The 14,418-nt window shown below is 34.3% G+C and overlaps 1 protein-coding gene across 1 annotated transcript; it reads left to right on the top strand.

The window, feature by feature from the left end:
- Positions 1–9,618: 9,618 nt before the first annotated feature.
- Positions 9,619–12,423, top strand: LOC124354034 (zinc finger protein 431-like). The gene is given in 2 exon segments (XM_046804188.1): positions 9,619–11,050; positions 11,135–12,423. Coding segments are annotated over 2 exon segments (1,041 nt in total). The 5' UTR covers positions 9,619–10,953; the 3' UTR covers positions 12,079–12,423.
- Positions 12,424–14,418: the final 1,995 nt, after the last annotated feature.

The raw sequence follows: 14,418 nt of genomic DNA, 5'->3' as shown, positions 1-14,418 counted from the left end.
GAATAAGAGTGCATCTTCATAATGTAGTCGCTTTCTCAGCGCTCTAGCCCGAAAACGGTTGACTTTACAGAAAAATTCATGAAATATTTTTTTGTAGATAATCGTATGAGGAATAATTTTTATAATAACCTATATTGACCTCCAAGCCATAGGTCGCGAGATATTTGCAAAAACCCGATTTTCGTGAAATTTTAACCCTTAGAACTTTTTTAGCCGGCACGATATCAATGTCGATTTTTCACATCTTCATTAAAACGCCGTAATGAAGGTGTATACCAAAATTCAGCTCAATAGGATTTTTTCCGCAGATAAAACCTTAAAAAACACAAAACAATAAAATCACTTCCGGTCAGAAAATACCGAGGAAAAGCTCTACTGATAAGAAGTTCCGACTACTTTAGATTTCACTGACTGAGGTATTATTTTATTTTCTCTAGTATATTCCGATCGGAAGTGATTATTTTTGTTTTTTTTTTTCTCGATAATTATATATTTATTTGTCGGCGTTGAATTAACACCTAAAATCAATGTCCTAACAAAATTATAAGTACCACTTTTACCTCAACCACTCAACCAGTGAAATCCAAAATCGTCAAAATTTGAATCTGTAGAGATCTTTTCTTTGGTAATTACCGACCGGAAGTGATTTTTTCTCGATAATTATATAGGTAGTCGAGTAAAGTTTAGTGATAACAAAAGTCGTCGTCCTAACTCAATCAAAAATACCACGTTTACCTCAATAACCGAAGTCCGAAGTAGTTGAAGTTCTAAACATTAGAGTTTTTCAGGTGTATTTTCTTTCCGACAGAAAGTGATTTTTTTGATTTTTTTCCCCGATAATTATATACTCGTCTACAGTTTAATGATACAAAAAAATCGTCATTATAACTCATTCATAAATACTTCAATCAGTGAAATCTAAAGTAGCCAAACTTCTAATCCGTAGTTTTTTCCGGTGCATTTTTCGACAGTTAGTTTGATCTGTACCCGAGCAACGCTCAAAAATTGCCCTCCTTTTCTAAAGGGTTTTCGGCCGTCAGTGACCCAATGTCCCCGAAGGGGTATTTAATTTTCTCCACAGAATATAGTTGTGTCAATTATACGTTTGAGTGAAGAGCTCTGTTTTGTTCTTTTTCTTTCTTATCCAGTGAATCCAACATCACTTTGGTGCCTTCTACTCGGCCAGAATCGAACTTCGTAAAGTTTCTGTAGCTATACAAGAAAATTTGTGGTACTAGAGTTGCTGTGAGAGTTTAATTTGCCTATTACATCTTTCCACTTTGTATAAGGCGTAGTTACTAAAGCCCATATTTTTGGTATTTACCTTTTACCAGTGAACTCATTGGCAAATAACATAAAACGTCCCCCGGTTTCGGACCCCCCCCCCCAACGAAATTTCTTGCTACGCTACTGGTCAGAATTATCTGAAAATAATGAGTCTATCAGTGGCGGTTCATCAGGGTTTATGGCAAATAAAAATTTGCCATAATAAAGATTTATTATGATCAATATCGTCTTCATTTAGGACTATGTCATTTTCAGGAACAGGAACCGAAACCGTATTTGATGTTGGTGGTCGTTCCAGATCGGGCAGGTTGTTGTCTTCATCAATCGGAGGGTTTTGTTTAGTACTTGTAAATAGTAATTTAGAAGCGTTATAATATTCCTCTGATTCTGAACCTTCTTCCTCATCTTCTGAAGATGATGGGATATCCATTAGTTGTTCTATGGATTTGTCATGCAGCCCACTTGCCATCTGAAAATGAAAGTGTGTATAAGTAAAAAGTAAATTATCTACACGGGCAGTGGCAAGTGGGCTGCCACCTACTTAGTAACCCAAACAGGTAGTGGCAAACGTATTGCCACCAGTTTAAAATTAGCCTATACGATAATTATTCAACAAATCCCTAGCTTTTTTATGTTTAAAACAAACTAGTAACATAATTAAATGGTATACATAAAAAATAGTTACCTTATTTCGCTGAATTCAGATCCTAAACACAAACATAACCTACAAAACACAACATCCACGAAAAACATGTGAAACTTGTCTGTACTGGTGAGCAGAAGGCTCCACTACAGCTTCTAAAAATCACTCATATATGGCAGCACATGTCAGAGCCTCTCTCAGTTGTGCAGAAAGCTCCCAGTCCATCAGCTGTTATCTTTTTTCTGGTGGCCATATAGCTGTCATTGCCTTAAAAAGGGCGAAGCCTGTTTTTTTTTATTCTGTGCCTTATTTGTTCCAACCTCGGGGTAGGAATTTATCCTTCATACTGCTATGAACTTGATATTGTAATTTAAAATTTAGATTACTTGACCTTGATTTTTAGGTAGGACTCACTCTGTTGGGTGAACAGAGGGTATTTTATGTTAGAACCGTAGGATAATTTTGATCACACATTTTTGACCATTCTTTTATTTCGGTTCAATCTTCTAAACCCATATATTTGTGTATGTAGTTAAAAACCGTACAATCTGATTTATTAGCCCATAGTGATTCAAGATGTTCACTGGTGACAACTCGCTGGACACAATCTCTTGGGCTTTTAGTTACAACCAACGGCTCTTGAGATTATTATTATCATGCAAGGCAATATTAAAATTACACTCTTAATAACAAATGTAAAAAAAATTAATTGATTTAGCTTTATCCTACATTATTTAGGAAAGAAAGACATTAGTTTTTACAGCTACAAATGCCTTAAATAGCGTTATATCTTTGACCCCATCAATTTAATATCTAGATTATTATTACCATGTTAAATTTATCTCTTTTACGTACAGATTTAATAGAAGTATAATTTAATTACACCAAATGTGGTACCCTGACAATGCGTTAGGACTTTCTCGATATGTGAAGCAGTGACAGCCCATTTATCAAATACCTACAAATATTGATCAAATCGTTTTTTTATAATCTAGGGCAATATCCACAAAAACTCCGAAGAAATATCAATCTCTTCCATCATTTCGGAAGGTTCTATTTTTATAAGGACTAAGAGACTTCCACGGGCTTAGGATTGATAAGATGTGTGGTAAAAGGGAAACCCTTAACTTACGTGCCTCATAATTTTTGTATCGTACTTTCTAAATTTTCATAATTGTTCATTTTCCTATGTTCGCTTTCAGAACGTTTCTTTCCTTTAATATCTTTTTTGATTCTACAATTTTCTTTAAACGTGGAGGTTACAAAACAACAAATTTGTCAATTTCAGGATATTTGTCTTCATGATATTCTTCAATGTTGTAAAAACTTATTGCATTTACTTAAAGAGATTCAATAAAATCTTCGGAACTCGTCCTCCATTTTCAAAATATAGTTCATATAGTCTTCTGATAGTTTCATGAACAAGCCTCTTAACAAGCTAGTTTTCAAACACGAATAGAGTTCTTATTTTTGTGCCAGGTTTATCTCCTGTTATTCGCATTGAACTATTGGAAAAAGTTACACATCGAAAAAGTTGTGATTAATGATGTTGCGTGCACCTAAGTTAATGCTCAATGAACAGTAATTCCTCCTACCTGTAATAAATCATATCTGCTGTCTTGGTGAAAAGAAATGGTGGACATGCCTTGGAAGGACCATTCTGAAATCTCGTTCTTTCGGTTGTTACTTTAATACAACCAATGTTTATTTTAGTTAATTCTGTCCCTAGTAATTAGACTATAAATATGTACATTATAGGCTCTTCCACCAATTAAATTTGTCATAAAATCTTATTATTGTAATGGATGAATAACTTTATTATTAATAACTCTGAATAACTCTGATATGCTTTGTGGTTTAAATTAATTCTAAATAGTTTAATAATTATTAATTAGTTTTAACTTTTATTACAAAACTAATTCATGAGTGTTGAGTTATTTGTTATTTCGTGAGTAGGCTAATATTACTAGCGAACCAACTAACTGTCAAGATAATAATTTTGTTTTCACATACATTCTACTACGTGTTAACATTATTACAAAGCGACGTGACATATATACTATTAATAACTTCAATCCTTGAACCAAACAGTGGCATCAGCTGTGTAGGACTCGTGATCGTATTCACGAGTACAGTGGGTTGATTACTGATGGAAGGGAAAACCTTATAGTAGACGGGTACCTCATTCAAACGTAGTAAATAATTGTTGACTGTTATATTTTTGTATTATTTTAGTATATAAACAGCTCATTACACTCTCGAGATGTCCCGTAGATACGTCAAGATGTAGACAGATACGCATACAGGAAAATTTGTACAGCCGTAGACAGACGAAAGAGAAATTTGCCAGCCTACTGACTGATATTCTTCAATGGCACTCGGTCAAATCCCATGGACAGACTTGCACAATTATTAAACTAATTGCCTATGTAGAAATGAAGTTTCTTGAAAAATCTTTACGTCCATAGTTCAACTTTTTCTTGAGATATCCAACAGATAACAGACTTTCAAGCGTTTAGCTAAATTGATCGAAATATCACACTGTTATAGGCTTTGCTAACGGTCAGCCAAATTCAATGGAGACATGTGCGCCAATATCAAAATAGCATCTACAAACCATTCACGGGTTGTCTCCTGTTTACCACCTTTTTCAGTTCGTTTGTATCACCAAAAACCTCAAGTGGATAGATACGTTGAATCGGTCGATCGAGTATTCCGCTTGCAGTTTTCAGTCGCACGACTCTTGAGATTCCGTCTCTGACAAGAAAAATATTTTCGATTACTCAGAGTGATCAATTTTGTCTTTTCATGTTGTCTGCGCCTATGAGAACTACTTCTCCCACTTTCGGACTTCTTGAGTTTCTTCCAGCCGACAGTTTTAGTTGGCCTAAATGTTACACATGAAGTTTTTTTCTTAGATCTTCACGAACTAGCCTTAGATATTTAAGTATTCTTTAAAACAACAGGAGACAGTCAAATCCACTCTGCAATCTCTAATGTCTTAGATAAACATTGCTGCCGTTATAAATTGTCTTCTGTCGAGTAGGTTAATAGTCTGTTTTTTATTAGTGATTCTCGTTAATACAAAATTGATAATAGCTCTTCCCTGTTAATAACAGCTCTTCCTACCATCTTCTTCAAAAAATGTTTTACAATTTGTACCATTTGTTCCCAAAAACCATCCCAACATGGAGCAAGAGGCGGGTTGAACTTTCATTCTAGTGATATCCATCAGAGTGATTTTGGTCAAATCTAAGTGGTTCATAGCATTATTATATCCTGTGAATCCTTGAACACTGTACATTATGGTGGACTTGCAATAAAACGGCGTAAAGCCAATATAAAATATTCGATTTTTAAAGGCTGTACGAGTTCAAAATAAGTAGCCCTGTAGACTGCGCATGGAAAAAAATACAAAACCATGATTTACTCCTATTACGCAGAAACAAAGGCCCTGCAAAGTCAACGCCGGTTACTTACAAAACCCGCAGCATCATTTCCCCCGTCGTCAGGTAATGGTGGACTACATGCTTAAATATGTTTACTTGTAGAACGTCTACATACAACACAAGCGTTAAAACCCCTTTTAATAGTCTGTTTTACTTTCAATGTATCCAAAAGTTCTCTCGAATAATGTTCAAAAGACTTTGCGTTCCATTGTGTTCATTTTTAGTATGTAGTGACAAAATCAGTCTTTCCACAATTTTACTCTTCTAATTTTTCCCAGTTACTCTTCTAATTTTCATTAAATCAGATGATATAGTTTTTTAATTATGAAAACTCCTCGTGCCAGGTGTTGTACGTGTCATACCAACCCTGTCCTCTAGTTTATTTCTTAACAAGTCAACACCAGTTTTATCCAAAAAGTGAAAGTAATAATGTAAATGTTTGCCTTACAGAAACTGTAAATACTAGAAGCAGTGTTTGTTCATCATCAGGTAGTTGAAGACTAGTTTTTCTTAATGTAAGCTTCACAGTTCCTCACAATCCATCATAAACATATTTTCCATGGCTTGTAGCAAAAAACAAATGCTCAGCATCAATCTGTGAAATAATGCACTTCTGTACTTGTGAGTAGTGTTGATTCAACCATACCATGATATCTTTCTGAACAGCACACACAAATCCTACATCATGCTCCATGTCATTACTTACAAAGCAGTGGTTCAATATTTTCAATTAATTTTCCTCATTAATTATATACATACAGGGTGACCATTAAGTCTTAGGACGACCTTATAACTTTTAAACGACAAGAGATATCATAACCAAATTTTGTAGACCGTTACTGGAAATTGTAAGCTACTTTTCTGTGTACATGGTGGTCGTATTTCACCTTTGGGGGACGGCCCGTCGGGGGTTATAAGAAAATCTTTAATAACAGCCTATGTTGAGTTATACATCATTTTAAAGGTCTAGTTGAACTGAAAACAATGCCGCAAACCGGACTTCAAAAGGTTGACCCAGTCGGAAGAAATCGCTGTTCAAAGTTTAAAAATGTTTAATACCATTATACATAAGAAATAACTAATTCTGTAGCTGTTAGAAGTTAAGGGGAATACTTAGTGAACTCATTTAAAAGTAGATGTTCAAAATGTTTCCTTTCGGTCGTCTGACAATGTGCTACGTTTAATCAGAAAAACCTGCTGCATTAAGAAGTACAATGAAAAGTGAAAGCAGTGCCTCTAGGTCAAGGTTTCCCATCCACTGGACTTCCCCATAATGGCTGTTATCTGTCTATCAGTTCTCTTATAAGTTTCACTTAAGCTACAGTACTTTTTGCAGCCATATCCTGTTACTGCAAGTTATAAGTTTTAAGAGATGTCGCTTAGTGAGCGTGAAAGAATTACACTTTTAATGATACGCGACTGGGGTTATAATGTAAGACCGTTTGCAGAAGTAACACATTTATTCAATGCTACTTTTCCTGATAGACCTCTTATTTCTAAATCCACACCACAGTACACAGGTCCTCGCTTTGTAGACACTGGTAGTGTTAAGGATCGAGCCAGATTTGGACGACCAAGTACTGTGACAGACGAAGACAGTCTTTCATTGAAAATCTAACTAAGCGAAGATGTTTTTGATCGCCGGATGGAATTCAGTGAAATTATGATGAATAAAATTGACCAAAACCCAATACTTTTAGACGGTATTATATTGAGTCGACTTTTATGTTGCATGGCCATGTTAACAGGCATAACTGCCGGTATTGGGATTATGTTAACCCACACTGGATGAGTTAGTGTCACACAGAAAATCCCCAAAAATTAAACGTATGGTCAGGTATCGTACGTAATTCAATTATAGGACCATTTTTCATCGATGGAAATTTAAATGCCAACAAGTATCATGATACGCTCCAAAATGAGATAGTTCCTGCTTTACAAGCTACTCTGGGCGCTGACTTCCAAACATGATTTTTCCATCAAGACGGAGCACCGCCATACTATGGTGTTCAGGTAAGGCAATATTTAGATTCCCACACCGGTGGATTGGAAGACGTGGTGCGATTGAGTGGCCGGCTCGTTCCCCTGACCTAACTCCGCTTGACTACTTCCTATTGGGCTACATCAAGGACAAAGTGTATCGAACTTAGCCTACAGATCTGAACGAACTCAGACATAGGATATCACATGAAGCTCAACCTATTCTACGAGAATACTTACAAAATGCAGTAGCCGGCATTTATAACCGGTTAGCACATTGTCAGACGGCCGAAAGGAAACATTTTGAACATCTACTTTTAAATGAGTTCACTAAGTATTCCCCTTAACTTCTAACAGCTACAGAATTAGTTATTTCTTATGTATAATGGTATTAAACATTTTTAAACTTTGAACAGCGATTTCTTCCGACTGGGTCAACCTTTTGAAGTCCGGTTTGCGGCATTGTTTTCAGTTCAACTAGACCTTTAAAATGATGTATAACTCAACATAGGCTGTTATTAAAGATTTTCTTATAACCCCCGACGGGCCGTCCCCCAAAGGTGAAATACGACCACCATGTACACAGAAAAGTAGCTTACAATTTCCAGTAACGGTCTACAAAATTTGGTTATGATATCTCCTGTCGTTTAAAAGTTATAAGGTCGTCCTAAGACTTAATGGTCACCCTGTATATACAAACTGGATGCAGAGTGCAGCCGCCCAATGGTAAATCTGAATTTCATTTTGTAATACAAAAGTGTAATTTTCTGCAAAATCCAGAAGCACAATTGCTTAATCAGATGTAAGATTTTCTTTCATGGTTTTAAGAGATTATGCTTGAAACTTAGACATGAATGAGTGTGGAATTAATCCCTATAATTTTGTAACCAACAGAATAATGCCTTTTCATCATTTACTAATTGCTTTACTAGAACTGAACAGTCGGTGTTGATCCACTGGCTGTACTCAATTTATCTCCATCATCTAAGAAATCCACCTTTTGCTCTAAAATATCAAACCATATTTAATCAGTTGAACACTTGTCACAGTGATGTAGCATACAATTAGGCTTTTCTGAGTCACAAAAAAGGAATGTGATAAGGGCTTTGTATATTTCTCAATTTTAATAGAATCCAAAAGAAGTTTTAAATTTTTGGTGCTATACACTGCACTGAAAGAGTTCCTTTGTCTAAGTATACAAAATTTAGAAAAACCTATCTTAATGTTAGGATAATCCCATTTAAAACAACAGTACAGTTTCCTTTGGTTGCAAAGGATGTCTTTTTAATGCCAACTTTGTCTTTTGCTCCTGATAACAAGCAACTGAATTGATCATTTTAATAAAAAGTAGTAATAGTCTTTACAATGGCATCACAGAGTCTTTTGACTTTCTTTGGTTCTGGAATGGATAAAGTGTCCTTTTCATTTTCAGTTTTCTAGTCTGACGAACTATAAATTGCCTGTTTGGTGACATTAAATTCGAACGACTTCTTTTCTTTAGGCAGAGCTAGCATTAACACTTTAATTTTAGTATATTAGTGACTTTTTCTTTCATTAACGTTACAATGGCATCAAAATCTTGGGCCTTCTTAATCATTTCTGTATCCATGTTAACTATGTTCGTATTCTGAGGGCTCGTGCCGATGGCCGAGAGGTCTAGAAGTTGGAATTTGAGTCTGAGTTAGAGACAGCGCAGGTTCTAATCCTGTCTGTGACCCTTGTACTTTTTATCAGTACCATCGACATTGTATTGTATCGACTCTCCCCCGTTTTCTGTTTGATAAGATCCTCGCACAGGCCAGTAGGCCATGAGGACGGGCAGAATAACTATGGAAGGTGACTTTTCTGTACATGTGTCTACTGACGAAATGATTCTACAGATCTCAAACTAACCGCACTTCCGTAGGAGATAACTTTCTGATGTATTCTTCTTATATTGGCCGGCAGTGGGATAAATGCGGAGTCATGATACTTTCGTAGGATTGTAACCAAAGCTGCCACCAAATATGAGAACCTCAATAAGCGTGAATTATGCATTCATTTCGGACTCGTGAAAAACATGTTGATTATGAATGTATTTATATAATGTCATATTTTTATTAGGGATGGATCGATTCCGATATTTGATCCCGCGGCTATCTTCACTCAATTGTGATACCAACCGAAGTGCTTAATATTTAAGTATAATTCGTATGTTCTATATTTATTTTGGCGCATCATCGTCGAGAATCTGCTGCATCTACTCGTGGGCAACAACTGATCAGCAGTACACAAATTATCTCTTGCTAAAACGTGTTTTGTAGTTATTTGTGTATGAAATATATTTAGAAACATATAGTAAATTTACCAACGTCTTGTTTACTACTGTGATTTTCAATAACCATGAGAACTATCACAATATCGATACTTAAGCATTAATGTTTAGGCACTTTAATGTTTAAAATATTCATGTTTTATGTTCACATTTACGTTCTTCTTTACCTTGTAAAATTATTTTAATCAATATAAGTACCTTTTTGTTTATATTCATATCATAGTATGAAAATATATCATATAAATATTTATATCATTTCATATTCATTTCAGTTTGTCATGAAAGGTAAGGATAAGTCATTCGAATTTCACGAAAAACCATGTTTTTGATGTGATGAAGGTATAATTTTGGCCATGGATAAGTGCTATCTACACCCACTGTGCGTCATCTTCATGTGACTAGTGAGCTCTACGCGATTTGTGCTCAGGTTCTTGTATTTGAGCACAACAGTGTCAGATTGGAAGTAGTCTTAACCATTACATGTGATGCTTGACATCAACTCATTGTTATTGACTATCCCAACTTGTGTTAATGATATTTGATTACAATGAGAAATACATACCTGTGCCTCTCTTGTAGCAATAAGAAATTAGTATTCTAGTTTATTATTAATAAATAAAAATGTTCATTACACTTTGGAAATCTTACAATGTTAAGTAAATAATGTTTTAGTTATACGAGCATGTGTACAGGGAAATTTACTCTACTCCACTAAATTATGAAATAAAACTTCTAGTATAAGTTTGTTCTTTGTTTCAGATTCAATGTCATAGCTGTTGGAAGCAGTTATAACTGAGGACACAATTAATTTATTTATCATGTGTGCATCATGCAAATCAAAATGTTAGTGTTTAATTTTTCATTAAACACAAGTAATGTACATCAGAGTTTCCTAATGCAATTTGCTTCCGCGATAGACTTTTCTGTGATCAGAATATTGGCTCATTTATTTGCTATTAGATAATACTTGGTATTTGCATTAAATATCTATTAGTGAATGGCGTTTGTTTATAAATCATTTAGACAAAATAGAATTGTGTATGCTGTAAAAAGTTGTGTATCAAGTAAAATTTTAAATGATAAATATTATTAACATTGGTTTTCATTTAGTTTATATTCCTTGCAAAAGTGATGTATTATGATTAATTATTTATTATAGATTCATAGTATTGGCAAAAATGTACACTTTTACACATTGTGGCTAGGCTACAAGTAAAGAAGGAAAGAAAACTGTTCCCTGTGCAGCTATACTTGTACATGAGTGCCATTGGAGGAACAAAATGTCAACCCAAAGTGAAAACCCATATAAGTGTTCACTTTGTAGCTATTCTTGTACTAGAAATAGTAACTTGAAGAAACATATATTAACTCACACATGTGTAAAACCTTATACATGTTCAATGTGTAGATATGCTACTTCTAGAAACAGTGCCTTGAAGAAACACATGTTAACTCACACAGGCGAAAAGCCTTGTAAGTGCCCCCTCTGTAACTATGCCTGTAATTCAAATAGTAATTTGAAGACTCATATATTAACTCACACAGGTGAGAAACCGTATAAGTGCTCCGTGTGTAGTTATGCTAGTTCTAGAAGTGATACCCTGAAGAGCCATATGGTAACTCACACAGGAGAAAAGGCATATAAGTGTTTCCAGTGCGACTGTGCTTTTACTACAAGGTGTAACTTGAGAAAACATTTATTAATTCATACAGGTGTTAAGCCTTATAAATGTATTTTTTGTAGCTACGATTGTATAACAAGCGATATATTGAAGAAGCATACATTAACACACACAGGAGAAAAACCGTATAAGTGCCCCCTCTGTAACTATGCCTGTACTTCAAATAGTAACTTGAAGACTCATATTTTAACTCACACAGGTGAGAAACCGTATAAGTGCTCCGTGTGTAGTTATGCTAGTTCTAGAAGTGGTACCCTGAAGAGCCATATGTTAACTCACACAGGAGAAAAGGCATATAAGTGTTTCCAGTGCGACTGTTCTTTTACTACAAGTTGTAACTTGAGAAAACATTTATTAATTCATACAGGTGATAAGCCTTATAAATGTTGTTTTTGTAGCTACGATTGTATAACAAGCGATATGTTGAAGAGGCATACATTAACACACACAGGAGAATAACCGTATAAGTGTCCCCTGTGCAGCTATGCTTCTGCACAAAATTATGACATGAAGAAACATATATTTAAACACACAGGTGAAAAACCTTTCACTTGTTCCCTGTGCAACTATGCTTGTACTGAAAGTGGCTCATTGAAGAGACATTTGTTAAAACACACAGGTGAAAAACCTTTTACTTGTTCCCTGTGCAACTATGTTTGTACTGAAAATGGTACATTGAAGAGACATTTGTTAAAACACAAAAATGAAAAACTATGTAAGTGATTGTTGTGAATATATCCATGTATTACAAATTATACATTAATTAACATGCACAGATGAGAAATTTTAAAAGAATTTTGTGAGTGGAGGTATGTTTTTACTACAATTGAAGAACACAGGTGAAAAAACTTTAGTGTTTTCTCTTTTGCACTCAAAAGGGGACCTTGTAGAAACATAATAACTAATTCTCAAGAAAAAAAATTTATTTTTTATTGTTTAGCTACCTTTGTACTGGAAATGACCATTTGAAAATAAATCCTAACCCATATGGGCTGAAACCTTTATAATGTTTCCTTTTTATCTATATTTGTACTGAAATTTAAAAATTAAAGGTATCAATATGCAGGAAATAATCTTGTGTTCTTAATGCCAATGTAGCTACGTGTGTCCTGTAAGTTAACCCTTTATAGGGCAAACAATATTTTTGCCATTTTGCTGGAAAGCTCTCCGGTCGAAAAAATCAACCACCCTGAAAATCTTGAAATGACCAACCACTTTTTTACCATGTTTTACATTTTTAACGATTTTGTTTCATTGTAAATGCTAACACTAGACACTACAGATTACTAAATATTTTTTTTATGTTTATTTAATTCTTTAGAGGGCGGTTGAATTTTCAACCGGAGAGCGTTCCCGCAAAATGAACTATGTATGTGTTTTCCGGTTTAAAAATCAACCACTTAGAAAACTTATGAAATTGAAGGAAAAATTAAAACAATAGATTTAGCAAAACATAAAAACTGCCTTTTATTTATACAGAATTGAAATTGCACAATATTGTGATACAAAATCTTGTCAGTGGTACATATTTACACCTTTAAAACATATTTATAAAATTGGCCATATTTATATATGAATGTACCTATGTAAAAAAGGAAAAAAAAACAAATATAACCATTTAGTTAGATAATAAAATACGAGTATAAATGACACTTAGTAAAAAATTTAAAAGTCCTCCAAATAATACGTATGCTTCTGTGTAACGATATCCTAATGTTACTGTTTTTGAACAACTAATCAGTACTATGGAACGGGGCAAAACACGCCTTACATAGTGCAAACCTTGCAAGTGGAACATTCTATACTTGATCTTTTGGACTTGGCTGTAGTACTCCATCTGGCACATCTTCTACTTGATGTAGCAACAGGAAAATGTTCACCCACATTTCTAATGTTGACTGTACGGTTTTTCCTATTCTTTCACCAACTTTCTTTCCTCTCTTACAAACCGCTGGCGAGTTTGTTGTTTTCCGGCTGGTAAAATTTCCAATTTACTCTGCACCAAGTTTTCTTCGGAACATCAGATGTTTCATCACTTTTTGTTTGTTTTGTTTAGCTATATATCTGTACAAAATTAAACGAATTTACCATAACAGAATCCAACAGAAAGTAGAATATTTTAATCCACCATTTTCCTAGACTTTTGGGCAATACTATAGCTGGACAGTAAATGATCAAAATGATCAACACTACCCATGTACAGATTATAATTCGACCACAGCTCGAGGGCATTTAACTTTAACTTTTTCACCCCTTTTATTTCTTCATTTTTATTAAGTCAGCCAACAGTGAAGTATTCTATAAATTATTCATTTTTTAGACAAAATAATTTTATTTGTTACAGAAATATCTACTATTTTATAGGTCTATTTGTTTTGGTAGCTATTAGCATAAAATACGTTTCCAAACAGAAAAAATTATGTAATGGTTGGAAAATTATAACAGTTTGTAAAATTTTGCTATCATGTAAATACCATATTATTGTACTTTTGGCCTAATATCTTGCCTGCACTGATTATTTATATCTTAAAAAAACGCCCTAATTTATCTTTTGTCATAATTTAAAGTGTTATATACTAATGTATGTAAAACTCTGAGGACTATATATATTTTTTATAAAATATTTTCCAATGTCATGATTTTTAGGTTAAGTGTAGAAGCAAAGACAAAATTGTAGTTAAATAATTTCAAGTGACGGTGACAACGATAAATGACTGATAAATCAATGCCTAAAAACATTGTAAATAAAATTAAGTTATTACAAAGAACTTCATATTTACCTGTCAGGAGATAAATTTGATATTAACTCGCTATCACACCAAACTGCTGCTTGGTTCACGAGCTGGAAAGGTCTCTGGTTGATAAATCAACATTTGCCACTCTTCAGATTAAAACTGACAACAGGAAGCAACAGGAAAGCTGAACAAAATTAGTAAGCTTCCATACAACCTACCAAGCTACTGGAAACAACAAGAACGACAACTGCATGCTCTGTCACCGAATTATGAACCATATTGTAAATGGTTGAATTTTTAACCGGAGACTGTTCCCGCAAAAGTAATA

The sequence above is a fragment of the Homalodisca vitripennis genome, chromosome 2, assembly GCF_021130785.1.
Source record: "Homalodisca vitripennis isolate AUS2020 chromosome 2, UT_GWSS_2.1, whole genome shotgun sequence".
Taxonomy (NCBI): Eukaryota; Metazoa; Arthropoda; class Insecta; order Hemiptera; family Cicadellidae; genus Homalodisca; species Homalodisca vitripennis.
This window is presented reverse-complemented; position numbering and strand designations above follow the sequence as displayed.